The 18,221-nt window shown below is 41.1% G+C and overlaps 1 protein-coding gene across 2 annotated transcripts in view; it reads left to right on the top strand.

The window, feature by feature from the left end:
* The window catches only part of PLXNA2 (plexin A2), a 520,505-nt gene that overhangs the window by 365,557 nt on the left and 136,727 nt on the right, over positions 1-18,221 (top strand). For both annotated transcript variants that reach the window (XM_020807529.3, XM_020807530.3), the window contains exon 13: positions 15,352-15,503. In XM_020807529.3, the coding sequence (XP_020663188.2) occupies positions 15,352-15,503 (152 nt within the window). The remainder of the gene's footprint in view (positions 1-15,351; positions 15,504-18,221) is intronic.

Genomic DNA, 18,221 nt, shown 5'->3' on the forward strand with positions numbered 1-18,221 from the left:
ACCCCAAAACTTCTGGCAGACTTCACCCAGTGGCAACTTGTAGCAAAATCCTAGTGCAAAGCCTAAGGTCACATTATTATATGCATCACACCATGTGTTTAACTAGGCAAAATGGCACTTGTGTGATCTGGAGACTAAGGCACTGTGAAAATGGAACAAAGCTTTTGTCTTCTAGTTAGTTTTAGAACAGATTGCTCCAACATGAGCCTTTCTCCCTTGTGTAACTCTGCTGTAGGGTTGGTTGGATTTTCTATTTGTTTGTCAGAGAGGGAGGGAGTTCCACCCTTAGCAGTATCGACACACAGCTTCTCTGTGAGTGCAGATCATTAGAAAGCAAGGAGACCTCTTTCAGTTCTTCACACGACTATGGATACGAGCAGATAGTTGCAAAGATGTGCACCAAATTGCACCAAAAAGGATTGCTGAAATGGGAGTGATCTCCTTTAAAGTGACCCTTCTGCCTGTTGGGAATTGTTCCAGCTTGGTCACAAAAAGTAGAAGCCCTACAGCTGCACCAAAAAGGTCCAACTTGGGGATAGATTGGATTCGCTCTGGAGTACATTTCCCCATGTGGCATATGATCACTGGGGGGAGGGGACTGTACCAGACCCCTCCACAACCAGTTTAGATTGCAGTCTGTTCCCCTGTGTGATCACACCTTGAGAAGTCACTTGGGCCAGTTACCATCTCTCAGTGTAGCCTAATTCGCATGGTTGTTTTGTGGTGCAAATGGAGTCAGCAGGGAGGACTATTCAATATGGTCTCTTAAGACCCTCAAGAGGATGGGTTGGATAAAAATGTAATAAACAGATTTGTGGATCAGGGAAATTATGTTAGCTTTCCTCACAGAGGTTGCTTACATGATGTGGGATGCCACAGCCAGTACATAATAATAATAAACAAATTGACAGACAGTACAATATAAACCTTCACCCACTGAAAACAGCTAATTGGTTATTCATAAGAACTCCTCTTCCTCCCTGAAACAGCAGCATGCAATCACCCCTGAAATTGTATTTAGCCAACTCTAGTATTGCATGCATGCCAGGGTGTGGGGTTTGTGTGTGTGTGTGTGTGTGCGCGCGCTTTGTAAACTACAGCCTTACTTTTCAATATAATTTACCTAAATCACAGACATTATACTGGCTTTCTGCCCAGGACTGATTCCCCCCCCCCCCCGACAGCCACTAGAAACCAACTAATATTTCTCTTTTCAGCTTCATTCTGTGTGACACTGCAACCCACCCACTGTGCTAACCCGATGGGCTCAGTGGATTTTATTTTCATCCCAAGGGGTTTTGCTTCCATTTTTATTTTTTAATCAAAACCTACAGTCCTTCCATAAATAAACAAAGTGGCCTCCTCAGGATTTTGAGATTGCTCTTCTCTCATACGTTTCTGTGTTATATGCAAAGATCTAGGCACTGCGAGTCCCCAGAAGCAAAATGGCCTGCAAATAGTCTTCTCGTCTCACTAAACTGTTCAGACAGATGTAACATATCCAGAAATCAGAGATTCCTCTTCTCTTCCTCAAGCTAAACAAAAGGGGAAAATAATCCCCTCACTCAAGCAAGAAATATCTCATAGGAAAGTTTACTCAAGTGCCTCACTGCTTTCATCCTTGGGGCAGTCATGGAAGCAGTGAGCTAATATTTCAAAGTGTACTTTCAAAGAATAACTTTCTTAAGGCTAACTAAAATGTCACAATATCGTAAGTAAATTTCAAAATTCTTCAGAATTCCTCAACATGCAGGATGGAAAGCAAAAGTGGTGAGATTCTGGGAAGAACTGTCCTGAAATCACAATTTCCACATAGCCCCACAGTACAAAGGCTAAACTGCAGTCAAGTCTCTACTCACACCCTGAGTTTGATCCCAATCAATCCCAGTAGCTGGCTTACCATCTTCCCAAGGTTGGTAAAATGAGTTCCCAGCTTGTTGGGGGACAAAATGTTGCTTGCATAATTAAGCTGTATACCACCCAGAAAGTACTGTAGCACTATGGGGCAGTATGTAATTCAAAACGACAACAACAACACTTAGTCATACACCTCAAATGGAATGGAGAGTGGGATTTTAGACTACGGAAATAACCATCAACTAAGCAGGATCCTGGTTAAGTCTTTAGGCTGGATTTTTAAAATGGAATTCTACAAGAAAATAGCATTTTCATACCTCCTAAGACTTGCTTCAGGAAAAAAAATGCACCTCATCTCGATAATTTGCACATTTTCCAGAATAGAAACAAAGTACACATAAAACTAAGATCATGGCCACTGGTCCCATCACTTCCTGGGAAATAGAAGGGGAAGATATGGAGGCAGTGACAGATTTTACTTTCTTGGGCTCTATGATCACTGCAGATGGAGACAGCAGCCCCGAAATTAAAAGACGCCTGCTTCTTGGGAGGAAAACGATGACAAACCTTGACAGCATCTTAAAAAGCAGAGACATCACCTTGCCAACAAAAGTCCGAATAGTCAAAGCTATGGTTTTTCCTGTAGTGATGTATGGAAGTGAGAGCTGGACCATAAAGAAAGCTGACCGCTGAAGAATTGATGCCTTTGAATTGTGGTGCTGGAGTAGGCTCTTGAGAGTCCCCTGGACTGCAAGGAGAACAAACCTATCCATTTTGAAGGAAATCAACCCTGAGTGCTCACTGGAAGGACAGATCCTGAAGCTGAGGCTCCAGTACTTTGGCCATCTCATGAGAAGAGAAGACTCCTTGGAAAAGACCTTGATGATGGGAAAGTGTGAAGGCAAGAGGAGAAGGGGACGACAGAGGATGAGATGGTTGGACAGTGTCATCGAAGCAACCAAGATGAATTTGACCCAACTCCGGGAGGCAGTGGAAGATAGGAGGGCCTGGTGTGCTCTGGCCCATGGGGTCACGAAGAGTCGGACACGACTAAACAACTAGACAAGTCAACACATAAAACTATAAAAATTGTAAGATGCAAATGGCTAAAATAAGTAAAGCTGTGGGGGAAGGAACAAACACACTTTAGTCAATGGGGAAAGGTGCAAGTTAGATAAAAATGTGTAAATATGCACACATTAGGAGAAATATTCCAAAAAAGTATGCATATCAGTGGAGAGAGAACAAAGTCTTGCAATCCATTAGGGAGGGAGGGGGGGAGGGAGGTAAACATGCAGGTGGGATTCTTAGCAACACAAGAAAATAAGGAGTCAGGGATTTTCACTTCTCTGTTGGCTTTAACTATGGTGAACAACACGGCAGAGGTTAATCATGTCTAAATCCAACCAGGGAAGCAAGGGGGATTATTATTCCAAAAGAGACAGGTGTGGGGAAAAGGTTCAGGCTCCCAAAGCCCATCATGTCAGATTGGAAAGAAAGTGAAATTATGTCAGGGTAGATCCCCTTTTTCATGAAAAGTTTAAACAGTTAAGTGGAGAGGAAAGCTTTTAAAACTGTAATGAGCCAACAGGGAGGGAAGATTAGGAGGATCTTTATTTGTTGACATAAAAGAGAAATCAATAATAGTGCATATGTTAACATGAAATCTTTCCCATTCATAGAACACGTCACTGGGATCCATCCTGTATTCCCCTTGACAGCACAAATCTTCCTCTTCTGCCTGCAGCCTCAGTGATTAAATAAATAAAAAATCGGCTTCCTTATGAACAAGCAACACTGTGATCTCCTATTCATTTATTTGCAGGCCTCATTAATATAACATCACGGCAACAAACAGCTAACGGGAGCTGGGGGGAGAGAGCAGTGTCAGGCTGAATAATGGAGTTGCTCTGCTGAGATAACAATTAGGTTTGGAGTGTACTATCAGCTAAGACAGAGACAAGGAGTGATCATGCCATGCTGATGAACTAGCGCTGTAGATGTGCTAAGCCCCCACTGGGCTCATCTACTGGGACGTAGCCAACCACAAACGGAAACCTGGAACAAAAATGGATATATTTTGGTACAGCTTTTGAATGGACACAAACACTTTTTTTTTCTTTTGCGGAATATGATGTTCTGATACTCCAGATAACTTACAGAATAGGGCTTTTTCTGCGCTCATGTCCCACCCCTGATTCATTTAGTTCTTTGGAGCTAGCCCTACCATTGGCCAGAATAAGGCAGCTGTCTTGAGTGGTGGATGCTAGGGTGAAGCAGCAGCAACAACGACGTCTTCACTATTCCTCCTAAATGGAACCATTCCCCTTGTGTGTACGGACAGAGTTGTATATGGCACAATCTGTCCTGGGGCTCCAAGATTAGCCTCCTCCTCAAGTGTAGCAGGGGTACCATTCCACTGCCAATACAGAAGTTAAGATTCTGCTGGTGCTTTAGCTGGGCTTTGTATGTGGTATGTGTAGGAAGTGACAGCTCCTCTTTACTTGATGCTGCAAATATCAAGTAATATAATGCTGAAAACAAAACATCTCTCTCTCTGTCTCTCTGTCTCTCTGTCTCTCTCTCTCTCTCTCTCTCTCTTTGGTGGAATAGACCAGACCTGTAAATGTCACTGGGTGGTCTCTTTGGCAATGTTGTACATGCTCTGTGATTGACACACCATTGGTACTTCTGTGCCAGTTACAGGTTTTTAGAAAAGGTGCTGCTCATCTGGATACCTAGTGTTCATATGTTCGAATTATTACTCAGTCCTGTAAAATGGTTGTAGAGACGCTTGTTCAAGGCCTCAGCACAGTCTAACTGCTGCCTTGATATGTAGCATTGTGGCAGCCTCCACATAATTGCAACCAGTTTGTGGGCTGCAACACTTTGCTATCCAGTTTTGGTTTTGTATAGCGGTCTATGTGTCTGAGCCATTGCAAGAGTGGTAGGACAAAGGAACTACATGATGGGACACAGGACATTATAGTGGCATTCTTGCCTTTCGGATCGGTCTCCCTATTTGCCTGCTTCTAGAAAAATCATATTTACATAATTCCTGTTTTGAACAAACTGGCGATTTGTTGAGAGGAAATGCAACAGAGATGGTCATGCCCTGGAGGCCAAGTTGTATGTAGGAAATTTGAAAGAGCTGGGTGCGGATAGCCTGAAAAAGAGACAATTAAGAGACAATATGTTGGCCATCTTCAGATATTTGAAGGGCTGTCACATAAATGACAGAGCAAATTTGTTTTCTGCTGCTCTGGCGTAGCTCCTTGTATCCAGTAAATGTCAAGAATTCTGAATAGCAGAAGCAGTTGGAACTTTGTGATACCCTGGCACAGTTGAGATTATCTCACTAGTAGCAAATTTCCTCAACCTTTTCAAGATGCTGAAGCTCTTGAAAACAAATGTGCTCTTGGAAAAATAGCTACCTATTCTCTTATCCCTCTAAGTGTCATGTTTAGCATCTTGTACCTGATCATATGGCTATTCATGTACATGCTTTGCACATTTATCTCTGTCTTAACATAAAATGGTGTACATGTGATTTCCCACTCCCAGACTTATATTACTACTTATAGTACTTTCGAAATCAACTGATCAGTTGTTCGTAGGAATTGAGAGTAAGATTCAATTCTACTGTCTCTTATTTACCCACCAAAAAGCTGGAAAGTTGCAGGGGTAGCTGCAGCTGTCTAAAAAATAGCCAAGATGCATATATGCTTCAGGCAACCAAATATAAATTGTACACATGGAGATCAGTAAATGGCAAATATGAAAATCAATCAGATAATATAATTAGAAAAAATAGAGAAGTTCTAATTTTTTTTCCAAAACAAGACCAAAATTGTAGTGTAGTAAGTCCATGAACTGTTAGTGTAGGGCTCTTTCAGGTTGCAGAGACCAAATTGCAATCACTGTCCTGACAAGAATATGCCCCAAAAGATGGGAAATGAAACAATATCCTATAGGCAGCAAACAGTTGATATGCCTTCCAATCCCTATGAAAGGTGACATCAAAGACAGCAGTAATTGTAGGGCCATCACATTATTTTTTATACAAGCAAAGTGGTCCTCAAAATTTTGTAAGATTTTTATATATGGGGCAAGAAATGTCAGATATCTGGGCTGTATTCGGAAAAAGAAGAGACTCCAGAGAATGTATTGCAAATGTACATTTGCTATTGGAACATATAAATGAATTTCAGAGGAAACTGGCAAAGATTCCTCTGTTTAATGGTTGTTGTGGGTTTTTCAGGCTCTTTGGCCGTGTTCTGAAGGTTGTTCTTCCTAACGTTTCACCAGTCTCTGTGGCTGGCATCTTCTGGCAACAGAGACTGGAAAAACGTTAGGAAGAACAACCTTTAGAACACGGCCAAAGAGCCCGAAAAACCCACAACAACCATTAGATCCCGGCTGTGAAAGCCTTCGCAAATACATTCCTCTGTTAAATTTATATGCATATCATATCATATAGAAACCTAAAGTAGATTCAGATGAAGGTGCAGTGAAAATTGGTAGAAGAAACATCAACAATAATATAAGATACACATATAGCAGTATATGATTGACAGGCAGCAGCAGTCATTTGAAACAATTATCACTAAAGTTTAAAAATAAATTGCAAAATGAGAATTGCTATTCAACATTAAGAAAACAAAAATAATGATTTCAGAAAATTATATAATTTGAACTTGGATAATGAAAGAAATCAAAGTTGTTGAGGATTTTCTTCACCTTGGTTGAATTATCAATCTAACGACATTGTAGGCAAAAATTAGGAGAAGACTGAGATTTGGAAAGGCAGCAGCAAAGGAACTAGAAAAGAAAAGATCCTGAAGTGAAAATTTATTAGATCAAATCAAGCCTAGACTCCCACTAAAAACTAATATGACTTAACTGAAGCTGTCATGCTTTGGAAATATCCTAAGAAGATTATTGGAGGGAGAAAAAAACTAGGAAAAAATGGAGGCAGTTGGAATGGATGAGTAACATGAGATGGATTGACCCAATAAATGAAGGCACAGCCTTTAGTTTGCAAGAATTGAGCAGAATTGTTAATGATAGGACCTTTTGGATGTCTAATTCAAAGGGTTGCCTAAGTCAGATGTGACTTGATGGCACATAACATCAGCATGCATCTATGTTTGTTAGACCCATGCTCTGCTAGAATGATACAACTGCTCTTTGATATTTAAGAGCTCCCTTGTAAACAGAAATTAGCTTTTCTCATCACTTATCTCTAGATAAAGATTCACCTGTGAAATTTCTCTGTGGCAGGCTCTACGTAACAAATTATTATTATGTTCTACTGCAACACTGAGAAGCTTGAGGTTGCAGGTTACCTTCTGTAACTAGTTTTGTTATTATTTTTGCACTCCTAAGTTAGATGATACAGACACAGCCGCAAGTTGGACATTTGGCCCACTCCACTTCTTTGTAGAAGTAATGGGACCTTTTACGTCTTTGCTGCCTTCTGTGATTATGACTGATTTCCCCAGCTGTAATTAATTGAATGCATCTGTTCTGACCCTGCGGCTGCATTGTGACACAGTTCCTTCAAAACTGTTCAATTAGTGGCCACTAAAATCTAGGTCGAGTTGGAAGTCTGGGTTGGGTATTTTCCAGGTCAGAACATTTGGAAAATAGAAAGGCAAGATTGCCTTGTTTGACATTGTAGTCAGGTTTTGTTGACTCAAATGAGGTAAGAAACATTAACAGAGACTCAGAAAAAATGGCAAGCACTGGGTTTTCCTGTGAGGGGCAAAGCGCCTCAGCTTGTCATGCAGATGTTGCAGCAAATGCATTTTTAAAAATAACATACAGTTGTAAGGGAAATAACTGTCAAGAACTGTGAACCATTGTATATGGGTGACTTACAAGCGCTAGCAGAAGCAGACCTTCAACAGTGCTTAGTATAATATTGTGCCATTTGATTTTTGCATTGTGTCTTTTGTAGACACATGATGCTTTGTAAAGAGAAATGATACAAGACACACTGAAGAGTGTGAGTTACGGAAAGTGCAGTGTAACAGGCGCTCCACTGTGAACAGATTAAAGCTTTTAGTCCTTGGGCTGAGAGAACATGGGAAGATGGGAACTGAAGCAAAGGGAGGAGAATGAAACTGACTGTTTTCAGAATACAATGCAACACTATATGAAAGGGTACCTTCATGATTAGCTCTTTCCCAGAACATATATATATCTCCACTTAGTAATACTGTTGGAGAGCTGCAGAATAAATGGGAGCATAACTGAAGTGAGAATAATTAAGACATGTGAGAGAGGCCAGAAATTGACGAGAAAGACTTGCATTATGAGAAAACTACACTGGCTCTTCTGGAGCTGACTGTTTCAGGCTAAATAGAGTCTCTTGGGGTCCGGTGGAGATGCAGTGTGCCAGTTGGTGTTATCCTTGACTCCAAGAGGCATACTGGAGCTCAAGTGACCCTATTTGGTCTGGCTGCTTCTGATATCATGAAGTGGCTTAATAAGTGAGCCACTTCAGGATATTGACAAATTGAACACTTCCCCTCCTCTTCGATGGATGGAAAGGAGAAGTGATTACCGTATTTTGCTGTGTATAAAAATGATACTTTTTACTTAAATAATTAGACCAAAAAATAAGGGTTATTTTATACACAGCAGGCAGCCGCTTTCCCTGCCTTTTGTGAAGCTACAGAGTAAAGCAGCCATGAAAGGGCAGCACACTCGCACCCCTTTGATCCTGAAGCAGCCATGAAAGGGCGTCACGATCAAAGGGACGCAAGTGTGCTGCCCTTTCAACGCTGCATTACCCATTTCCTAAGTTCCGCAGGTCATTTTGTAAATGGAAAAATACGGTAAATTTTTAAAAAGACTCTGGTAGACCATTGTGAGGTGCTGCATTATTTAAAAACAAAGAAAATAATACTATTTGTCTAATGAGGTACTGCATCACTTTAAAAAAAGAAAATAATAGTAACATTTGTCTGAAAGGCCAGTTGAGAAAGTGTCCATGGGCTAATCCATGGATTAGGATTTGGGCAGTTTGTTGATCAGTCATGATACTGGAAATCCCAATGAAAGGAGCCCTGACAACTGGGAAGGCTTGCTTTTGGTCTATTCCCAGCAATCACATGCTCTGGACCAAACCAGAGTGATCCTACCCACACCTAAAAATAGAGGTCTGTGACAGGAACTCAAAAAGATGTGGGAAAGATTCCTCTGCAAACAGCTTGGTTCACCTCATTGTGTGATCGCTGGAAAAAAGAGTGAACCAAACCGTCCCCACAGTGGACCACACAGCGGGATAAATGTCCGTCTAAGTCTCTAAAGGAATATTTCCTGATGTATAACCTGTAATAGATAGGACGCACTTGGAGGAAACAGGTTTTAAGTTGGTTACAGGCTACTAAGCATTTACCAAAAAGAGAAATGCCCAAGTTTGGAAACATCTGACAAATCTTCCAGTAGTGCAGTTAGACAATTTTTTTACTCTTGGTTTAATTGTCTTAGTCTTTATATGATAATATAATGTAATGTATGTAATGTATTCCACTTATTTCAAAGTGGAATAAGCCAGCCCTGCTGTGTGTTGTGGGCTCTGTTGCTTATTTTTCTGGATGGGGCTGGACATTTTCCCCCAAAGTCATGTTTTTTTACATAGTTTCTAGTGTGTGAAGTAGCTTGCAGGTCCTTCTCATTTATCTGTAATTATCGTCAGTAAGCAACACAAACCTTATGCAGATGCCAATAGGATTCTGACCTATAAGTATTATCAGTGGATGCTGGCTCCCTCATATGTGAGAAATAAACTAGAATTGGAAGAGAAAGCTGGGACCTAACAAGGTTGATATATTAAATATTCTTAAGAAAAGACTTCACATTTACAGATGCTGTAGAGCTAAAATAATCAGTCCCAATCCCTTGTCAAAGCAGGAAACCCAAAGCCAAAGCATCCCTGACAGATAGTCATTCAGTCTCTGTTTAAAATTTGGGGGGGGGGGGGCAGAATTAAAAAACAAATTTAAAAAACAAAAACATGGTGGCACCTTACAGACTGTTATATTTTAATGTGAGCTTTCATGGACAACTCCACTTCCTTAGATATAAGAGAGAGAAATAACATGGCAAATGCTTATACATGGCATCAAAATACAAGATTGTCTTCCAAGTTCCAAGTTTAAGTTTATTGTATTAGCTAAAAGCCGTCACAATTGTTTAAAATACAAATATAATCGAATAAAATTAGAATAAAATCACGGAGATATAAAATAATAAGAGACTGTTCATGTCTGGGAGTCTCCAGCACAATTGATTGCAATGGCTCTCAGGGAATTAGCGTGAATGTTTCTGGCCGCTTTTGCTAACAGCGCTGTTCTGTAAGTGATATATGGGTCACAATCCAAAAGCAACCTGACCACCTTTGTCTGGGGGCTTTCCTCCTGTAGAGCAGCCAAAATGTTACCCAGGAATTTTTCTCTGGGGTTTTGATAGAGCTGGCAGTTAAGTAAATAGTGGACAACATCCTCTATCTCACCTGCTCCGCAAATACACAGCCTCAGATGCTTAGGTACATTCATGTACCTGCCGTCTAAGACATCACTTGGCATGGTTTGATAACGGAGTTCTGTGAATGCGGTTCTCAAGGAGGGAAAAGTAAGTGTTTGTAAATATTGCGCCCTTGAGTGGTTTGTTTTCAGCAGATGGTACCACAGAGAGAAATTTGAAGAGTGGATTGAGGATAAATCCTGGTCGTTATCCAATTTACAAAATACAAGATTGTGGTTTGGTTGGTTTGTTCGTCGGTTGATAGGTCGGTTGGTCAGTTGGTAAGAAAGTCAATGTTGATGAAGGGGATTTCTTATAAAAGGATTGTAGCTTGCATCAGTCTACCAATCAGACTGATAATTCTGCTTTACATTTTGTCCCAAATATTACTGTATTGTACACAGAATGTTTACTTTCTAAAAGGAAAAATTCCCTGGAATCATTTCAAACAGAAATATTAGTTCTGGATCAATATCACAAAATCACCTACTTTCCCTCCTGTGGTCATTAAAAGCATCCAGCAATATGTTTACTAATTTTATGAAATGAAGATTTCTAGCCCTGTCCTGACCCAGAGCACATCAGGACGACACTCACATTATATTCTGAAACTTTTCCAAGACATGATGAACTGTAATGCCTACATTGACTAGTACATGAGGTGCCTTATGGCCCAAAATCCGAGTTGTAATTTTTAACATGTAAAATCTACTGTTTAAATGGTTCTGGGAGCTGATTCTACTTTTTTTTTTTAAAGCATCCAATAAAAGGTTTGCCCAGGTTGTACGGCAAAACATTAACAGAAGACAGAAATTGGTGTCATATAGCAGCCATCAACTGCTAAACTCAGAACTGTATACTGATCGTTCCACTGGGAGATTGTTGTGCAGCATACTGTTTTCTAGACCGGCAGCTGAAGCGGCTGTGACAGAGGTGTACTATAAATAGGCAGCTCATGAAGTAAACTCCCCCTTTTAGCATTTTTAAAAGACATTTAAGGAGGTGTGAGTGCCTTGCTCCCTAATAAAATATGGTATTTAACATTCAACACTTGTCCAAAGTGGAGCTTAATGAAGTTCTCCAAAGTAACTGTCAAGCCTTTTAAGGTTTCTTGCTTTTATAAAAGTCTATAAAAAAAGGAAGCCAGTACTCCTGTCAGAAGTTTCTGCCACTAGTTACCAGCTGTATCCTCCCACCAGATTTTTTTAGTGTCCCACCATAGAAGCTGGCTCCCTAGTTATCAGAGCATGATTCAAAAGCAGTGAGGTTCAGATGCAAATACTGAACTTTGAGTGATAGTAAATGAAGCAGTCTATATTTGGGCTGCTTTATTTGCTTCCCAGTGCTTAGACCACAGGCACAAACTGGCGTATGACATGCAACATGGGGTAGAGTGGGAGAAAAAGAGGTGACAGAATTGTTGGGATGGCTTTTGAACAATATGCCTTTGCATTAATCTCACTTTTGGTGTAAGTTTAGCTCACACATCTGGTCATGACATCTGCACAAGAAGCAGGTGGCATTTGGCACAGCTGTTTAATTTTTGTGGTTAAGCACATATTGAAGCAGCAGTGCATAGCAGTGGGGTCAGATTATATCACTATGCAAAGAGCAACAAAGCAATATATTAAGTTTCTGCAATCACAGTTGCTGTAGGAGGGTGCGTGGAAAGCTTTTGCTAATCACTTTCTTCCCTTTCTTTTCTTTGTGGTGTCCCCATTTCTGTTGAAATTTTGATTTTTCAGACAGGAATCTCAAATATTTTGTTCCACATTACCTTGTAAAGTGCCATGTATGAAAAAAAATCCAATGTAAGTGAGAGAGGATTACATGATCATTAGCATTTCATATATCTTACTTCTGTGTTCTTTCTTTGTTCATTATACAGTAGTGTCCACCAATACTGAATAAACGAACAGTAAAGATAAAGAAACACACACACACACACACACACACACACACACACACACACACACACACACACACACACACACACACACACACACACACACACACACACACACACACACACACACACACACACACACACACACACACACACACACCAGGCAGACAGACAGACAGACAGAGGAGGAGTAAGCCCTGGAATGAATAGACCACTGGAAGTCATTAAGTTCAGACAAATAGCATACATTTAGTTTTGCATTCACATCCAGCAGACTTGAATATCTGCCCTATTCCCGTTCACCACATGACTGTTGCAACATATATCAACTTGTGAGTTGGGGTGAGGGGAAGAGCAGTTGAAAAATCTTACTAGTTCCTGCCATTTGTATGAGAGAAAAATTAAATATGGAACTATATACCACAGAACATTAGAGAAACTATCAGAGTGCAAGAGGTTAGGAATTAGAGGACAAGAAAGAATATGTACAGACCTTTGTTTCTGAGAGTCAGCCTCCCATATATTTTGGGTGCCAACTCAGGCTTTGTGACCCTTTTTAACTCATTGATCAGTATCCTGTTCAATATTGGAACATTGCTATTCTGGAACCTAAGGAGCAGCCAGTTTTGTGCCTGATCGTGTATGACCAACACTTCATCAGATCAATCCTGAAGTTTCCACAGCTGCATCGAGATCCATGCATGTGTAAATATTGAACAGGATACTGGCAACAAGGCTCAGGGTTAGGGTTTAAATCACTGGGTAAATTTAAGATAAAGTGAATAAGATGGGTTTCCAGTTGGTATCCTAGAACTTAAATTGTTTAAATGCATGGCAATGTGAAGAGCACTTGACTTCTTAGCAGCCACAAGAACTGAGCGGAATGTGTTTGGTCTATCTCTGGCTGGTAGAAAATTGTTTCCCTTTCAACAAAAAGATGACTTTACCCTTTTAGGATCACAAACCCTCCCACCACTAGATAATGCTATTCATTTTGATATCCCTCGACATTCCACTTTGTACAAAACCTTACACTGATCTCCAGCATTGCTCAGTTAACTATCAGCTTACAGAGTTAGAGATTGGAGTTCAGTTCCTCACTGTGCATCCCAGGCGAGCCAGCCTTTGTGGCCTTCAGCAAAACTGTACAATCCCAGAAATGCCCTCAGAAGAAAGGAGTAGTAAACCTGCAATAATAGTAGTAGACATGTAATAATAATATTGCTAATATTTTAAAATGCCATTTTTTCCTGTTTTCTTCCTATCAAGGAGCTTATGTCCTTTGGCTAGACCATGAAACAGATTTGGACAATTGCTTCTGAAAATGAGGGAGTAGGGAATGAACAATTAATTTGCATCTTTGTTCAAGCATCCTGCGCATGCAGCCTGATACCTGCTCAACATCTGGATTCTTAAGATGCTTAGTATCATAGAATCATAGAAAAGTGAAGTTGGAAGGAGCCTACAAGGCAATAAAGTTGAACTCCCTGCTCAGTGCTCTAATACAATCAAAGCATATCTGCCAGGTGATTATCTAAGTTTTTCTTGAATGCCTCCAGTGTTAGAGCACTCACCAGACTGTCGTACTGCTCTAACACTTGAGTCCCACACTCAAGTATCTTGAGTGTGGGACTCAATACAGAGTGTGTGGCTTCAGTATCAACCAGCATTTCCCCCCTCTCTCCTCAAAGACCATCTGCTCTCCCTGAATTTGCTTTACAACCCAGCCAGATGAAGACTTCTTGGAAACTTGAAAGCTTCCATATTATTGTATTCGCGAAGGCTTTTTGTGGGTTTTTCGGGCTTTTTGGGCGTGTTCTGAAGGTTGTTCTTCCTAATGTTTCACCAGTCTCTGTGGCCGGCATTTTCAGAGGACAGAGTAGTTTGAAGTTTGTGACTCTAGTCCATCATGTTACCATACCAATAGCTGTTGAGTGGAGGGAGGACATTGCTTTTAAACATTTAAGGGGGGGGAAACAGTGCCATATTTCTGAAAAGATGGTGGCATGTATACAGTAAATATAAGAATTATTTTAACAAGGATTATGTACAACAAACTGACAGTGCAATAGAAAGACTCTCGTGTGGATGCATAAGTACAAGATAGCAAGCTTCTGTACAATCTGTGATGCAGCACAGTGGAGTCAGTGATGAACATGAAGGAGTGCTTCTCTAGGACCCTTTTAGCAGCAACAACAGGGATGTCACTGGCTGATAATGAATGGCACTGAAGAAGTCTCCTTGGTCTGGAAAGTGAATAAGGTGATGCTGAGGCTTTTGAGTTTTATAAAATGGTTTATGGTACAGTGTGGGAGAGAATGAGGAAAATAATGAAGCAGAGGTTAGATTATTTTTCCCCCTTTTGTGTTTATGTATTCCCAGCTTTATTCGAGCAGTTGAAATGGTAGCTCTTATTTGCAGGATTGTTTGCTGAAGAGAAGTGGAAAGTGGCATTTAAATTGGCTGAAGATCTTTTGTTACAGCTCAGTGAACTTTTCTAGTTGAGTCTTGGCAATTGGGAACAAGGACTACTGACCTCAGTGAAGCTTGCTCTCATGCACAGATCAGCCTTCATGCTGATCCTAATACATTGGGTATTAAGCTATATGCTGCTTCTCTTTAGAATATGAAGAACTCCTGGTTTTCAAAATGTATCATTCCATCATGCTGTAGAATAGACAATGCTTAGCTGCATGTGTTTCATTAAGAGTGCTAGGCTACAGCTATGCATTAGACAGGAAGCTCTTGATCCTATCTGCCCTCTAGACCAGTCTTTTCCTAGTTTAGATTTTCACAATTATTATACAGCCAGCACTTCTTAAGAAAAGAAATTTTGTACCACTTTTTGAAGAGACAGTGGAGTTGGAAATATTGACTGTGCTTAAGATCACTGAAACTGTATGCTCAGTAGAGAAAGTGGAAATCTATGCTTTTCCTGCAATCACTTTCACGTGCAGTATATCTTTTGCTTTTCTCAAAAAAAAAAAAAACTTCTAGATTTTAGGTAGTTATTTATTTCTGTTGTAAACACTATGCTTTCCTTTCCTTCCCAGATCCTCACTGTGTCAGGGCCACCGGAAGGGGGAACACGAGTGACCATTCGTGGCATTAACCTGGGCCTGGATTTCTCGGAAATAGCCCACAATGTACAAGTGGCTGGTGTGGAATGCACTCCATTGGAGGAGCAGTACATTATTGCTGAGCAGTGAGTTTATGTGGCTCCAGCTGAGCCTTTATGTTGGCTAAAGATAAAATACAAAATTTAATACAAGTGCTTTTGACACTTAGAAGTGCTGCTAGACAAAGGCAGAAATATATCTGAGCACCCCATGCTGGAAAGACCAGAATGATAGAGGAAGATTTTAAAACATGTAAGCCCAGTTGAATTGAACCTATTTAGAAGACTGTTTCACCCAATATTGGGGAAAGTATATAAGCTGTGGTGCAAACTGCTTTAGGATGGTAATAAATGTAATCATAATGCAATACGGAAGACCCAGTGTAACTCATGTCTACATTTGTGGGGGAGAAAGCATTCTGAATCAGATATCAGAGTTACAGAGATTCTAGTTAACTCATCATTTTTCAAAACAGTATTATTTAACTGAGAATTATTGCAGTTTAATGTAAAATATGACAATAAGGCTTATTGTTTATAGTACAAGAAAAGGCAACAAGCTGGACTCAGTGTAGAAGTGGAATCTGGTGTTGTTAACATGCCTGTAGGACAGTCTCCTAAAGGTGTGAATTATTTAAAACACTGGTTCTTAACCTTGGGTTACTCAGGAGTTTTGGACTGCAACTCCCAGAAGCCTTCACCACCAACTGTGCTGGCTGGGGTTTCTGGGAGTTGCAGTTCAAAAACATCCAAGTAACAAAGGTTAAGAACCTAGGATTTAAAAAACTGAAATACTGTACAAACATCTCCCTATCTAAACTACTGCTACAGAAAGACATTGATAGTAGGTTATTCCTCCAAGTGCCTTTAATTAGTGTCTTAACTGCTCCTGTGTTCCTCTGACATGGGCAAAGGCAGCCTAGCATGCACCATGATTTTTAGACTACAGCTCTCTAAAAACCTGGCCACAATGCCCTATGGCAAGGGATTATGCAAGTGTCTAGGGAACACTTGGTTGAGTGCTCTTGTTTCACAAAAGTCTCCCTCTGTTTGTCTCTGTCCCTTGCTCAGTTTCTCTATCCTACACAAAATACTGAAGGTGCAATGCTTGACATAAAAATGAATCCATTTGTTACAGTAGGATATGAAAGGACAAAGGTCTGAAAGGGATATTTTTAGGTATTTGTTAGATGTGCTGTCGCATTCCATCCATGGGTTCACTGCTGTACCTTAAAACACATGTGTGGCAATGTTATTTTGCAAGAGGCCCCATGTATGTATGCAGTAAAAACTAATTAGATAGGTTGGAATGTAGATCCTTACTTGCCTCATCTCCACATGCAACTGTGATGTTTTTTCTCTTTCTCAGCAAGAATGACAAGAGTTTCCTGGCACCCTTGATAGAATTATCACACCAACAAGAAAAATATTGTGTGCAAAATTGCCCGTTTTGTGCAAAACAGCATGAATTGCTCAAAGCTTGGATGATTGCTGCTTTGTTTTAAGAATTTGAAGCACTTGATGAGTTAGTTGCTTGTGTCTTTGCAAACAATCAGCTGTTTATTTATTTATTTATTTGATTTATATCCTGCCCATCTAGTAAATTCTACCACTCTGAGAGGCTAACAACAGCATATATACAATTAAAACAATATAAATCATTGAAATCATAGCAACAAAACATACCAAAAATGATAAATAATAGATAGCCAAGAGAAAGGAAATTAAATGCTGGCAGGAGGGAAGGCCTGCATGTAAAGCCATGTTTTTAATTGGGTTTTAAATGTACCCAGCGTAGGGGCCGCGCGAATCTCAGGAGAGAGATTGTTCCAAAGGCGAGGAGCCACTGCCAAGAAGGCCCGGTTTTGAGTCTTTTCTCTCCGGGCTTCCCTCAGCATCAGGCTCCTCAGCCTCACCTCCTGGCTCGTGCGGGAGATCTGGGTAGATCTTGGTGGGAGAAGGCGTTCCACCAAGTATCGAGGTCCCAAACCGTTTAGGGCCATATAAGTGAGCATTAAGACTTTGAAATCAATGCAGAAACGAATAGGCAGCCAATGCAGTCTGGCCAGGGTAGGAGAAATGTGCTGGTATTTTCTCACTCCAGTAAGGAGCCTGGCCATTGCATTTTGCACCATCTGAAGTTTCCGCATCAACCTTAAAGGTAGCCCCACATAGAGCGTGTTGCAGTGGTCTAATCTTGAGATTACGAGCATGTGTACTAAGGTGGTGAGCGCCCCCGTGTCAAGGTAGGGCCGCAGCTGGGCAATCCGCCAAAGATGGAAAAAGGCGGAACAGACAACCGACGCCACCTGCGTTTCCATGGTGAGCATCGGGTCCAAATGTACGCCCAAGCTGCGGACCCCACTCGCTGGAGCCAGGGCCACTCCAAATGAGAGAGAGCCACCCAAGCCACCAGCCAGGGGGGCCCCCACCCTCAGAACTTCCGTCTTGTCCGGGTTCAGCCTCAACCTGTTCTCCTGCATCCATTCCAGTACGGTCCCCAGGCAGCGCTGGAGGGACAGGATGGCATCACCTGCAGTTGGTAAAAAGGAGATGTAGAGCTGGGTGTCATCAGCATACTGGTAACACGACGCTCCACACCCCCTGATGACACCCGCTAGCAGCCTCATATAGATGTTGAACAGCATTGGGGAGATGATCGACCCCTGTGGAACCCCACAATTGGAGCTCCACGGGGCCGAGACACTCTCCCCAAGCTGAACTCTCTGGGAGCGGTCGTCCAAGAAGGAACCAAGCCACCAATTCCCAACTCAGAGAGCCTCCCCAGGAGGATACCGTGGTCGA

The sequence above is a fragment of the Pogona vitticeps genome, chromosome 4 (genome assembly GCF_051106095.1).
Source record: "Pogona vitticeps strain Pit_001003342236 chromosome 4, PviZW2.1, whole genome shotgun sequence".
NCBI classification, from domain to species: Eukaryota; Metazoa; Chordata; class Lepidosauria; order Squamata; family Agamidae; genus Pogona; species Pogona vitticeps.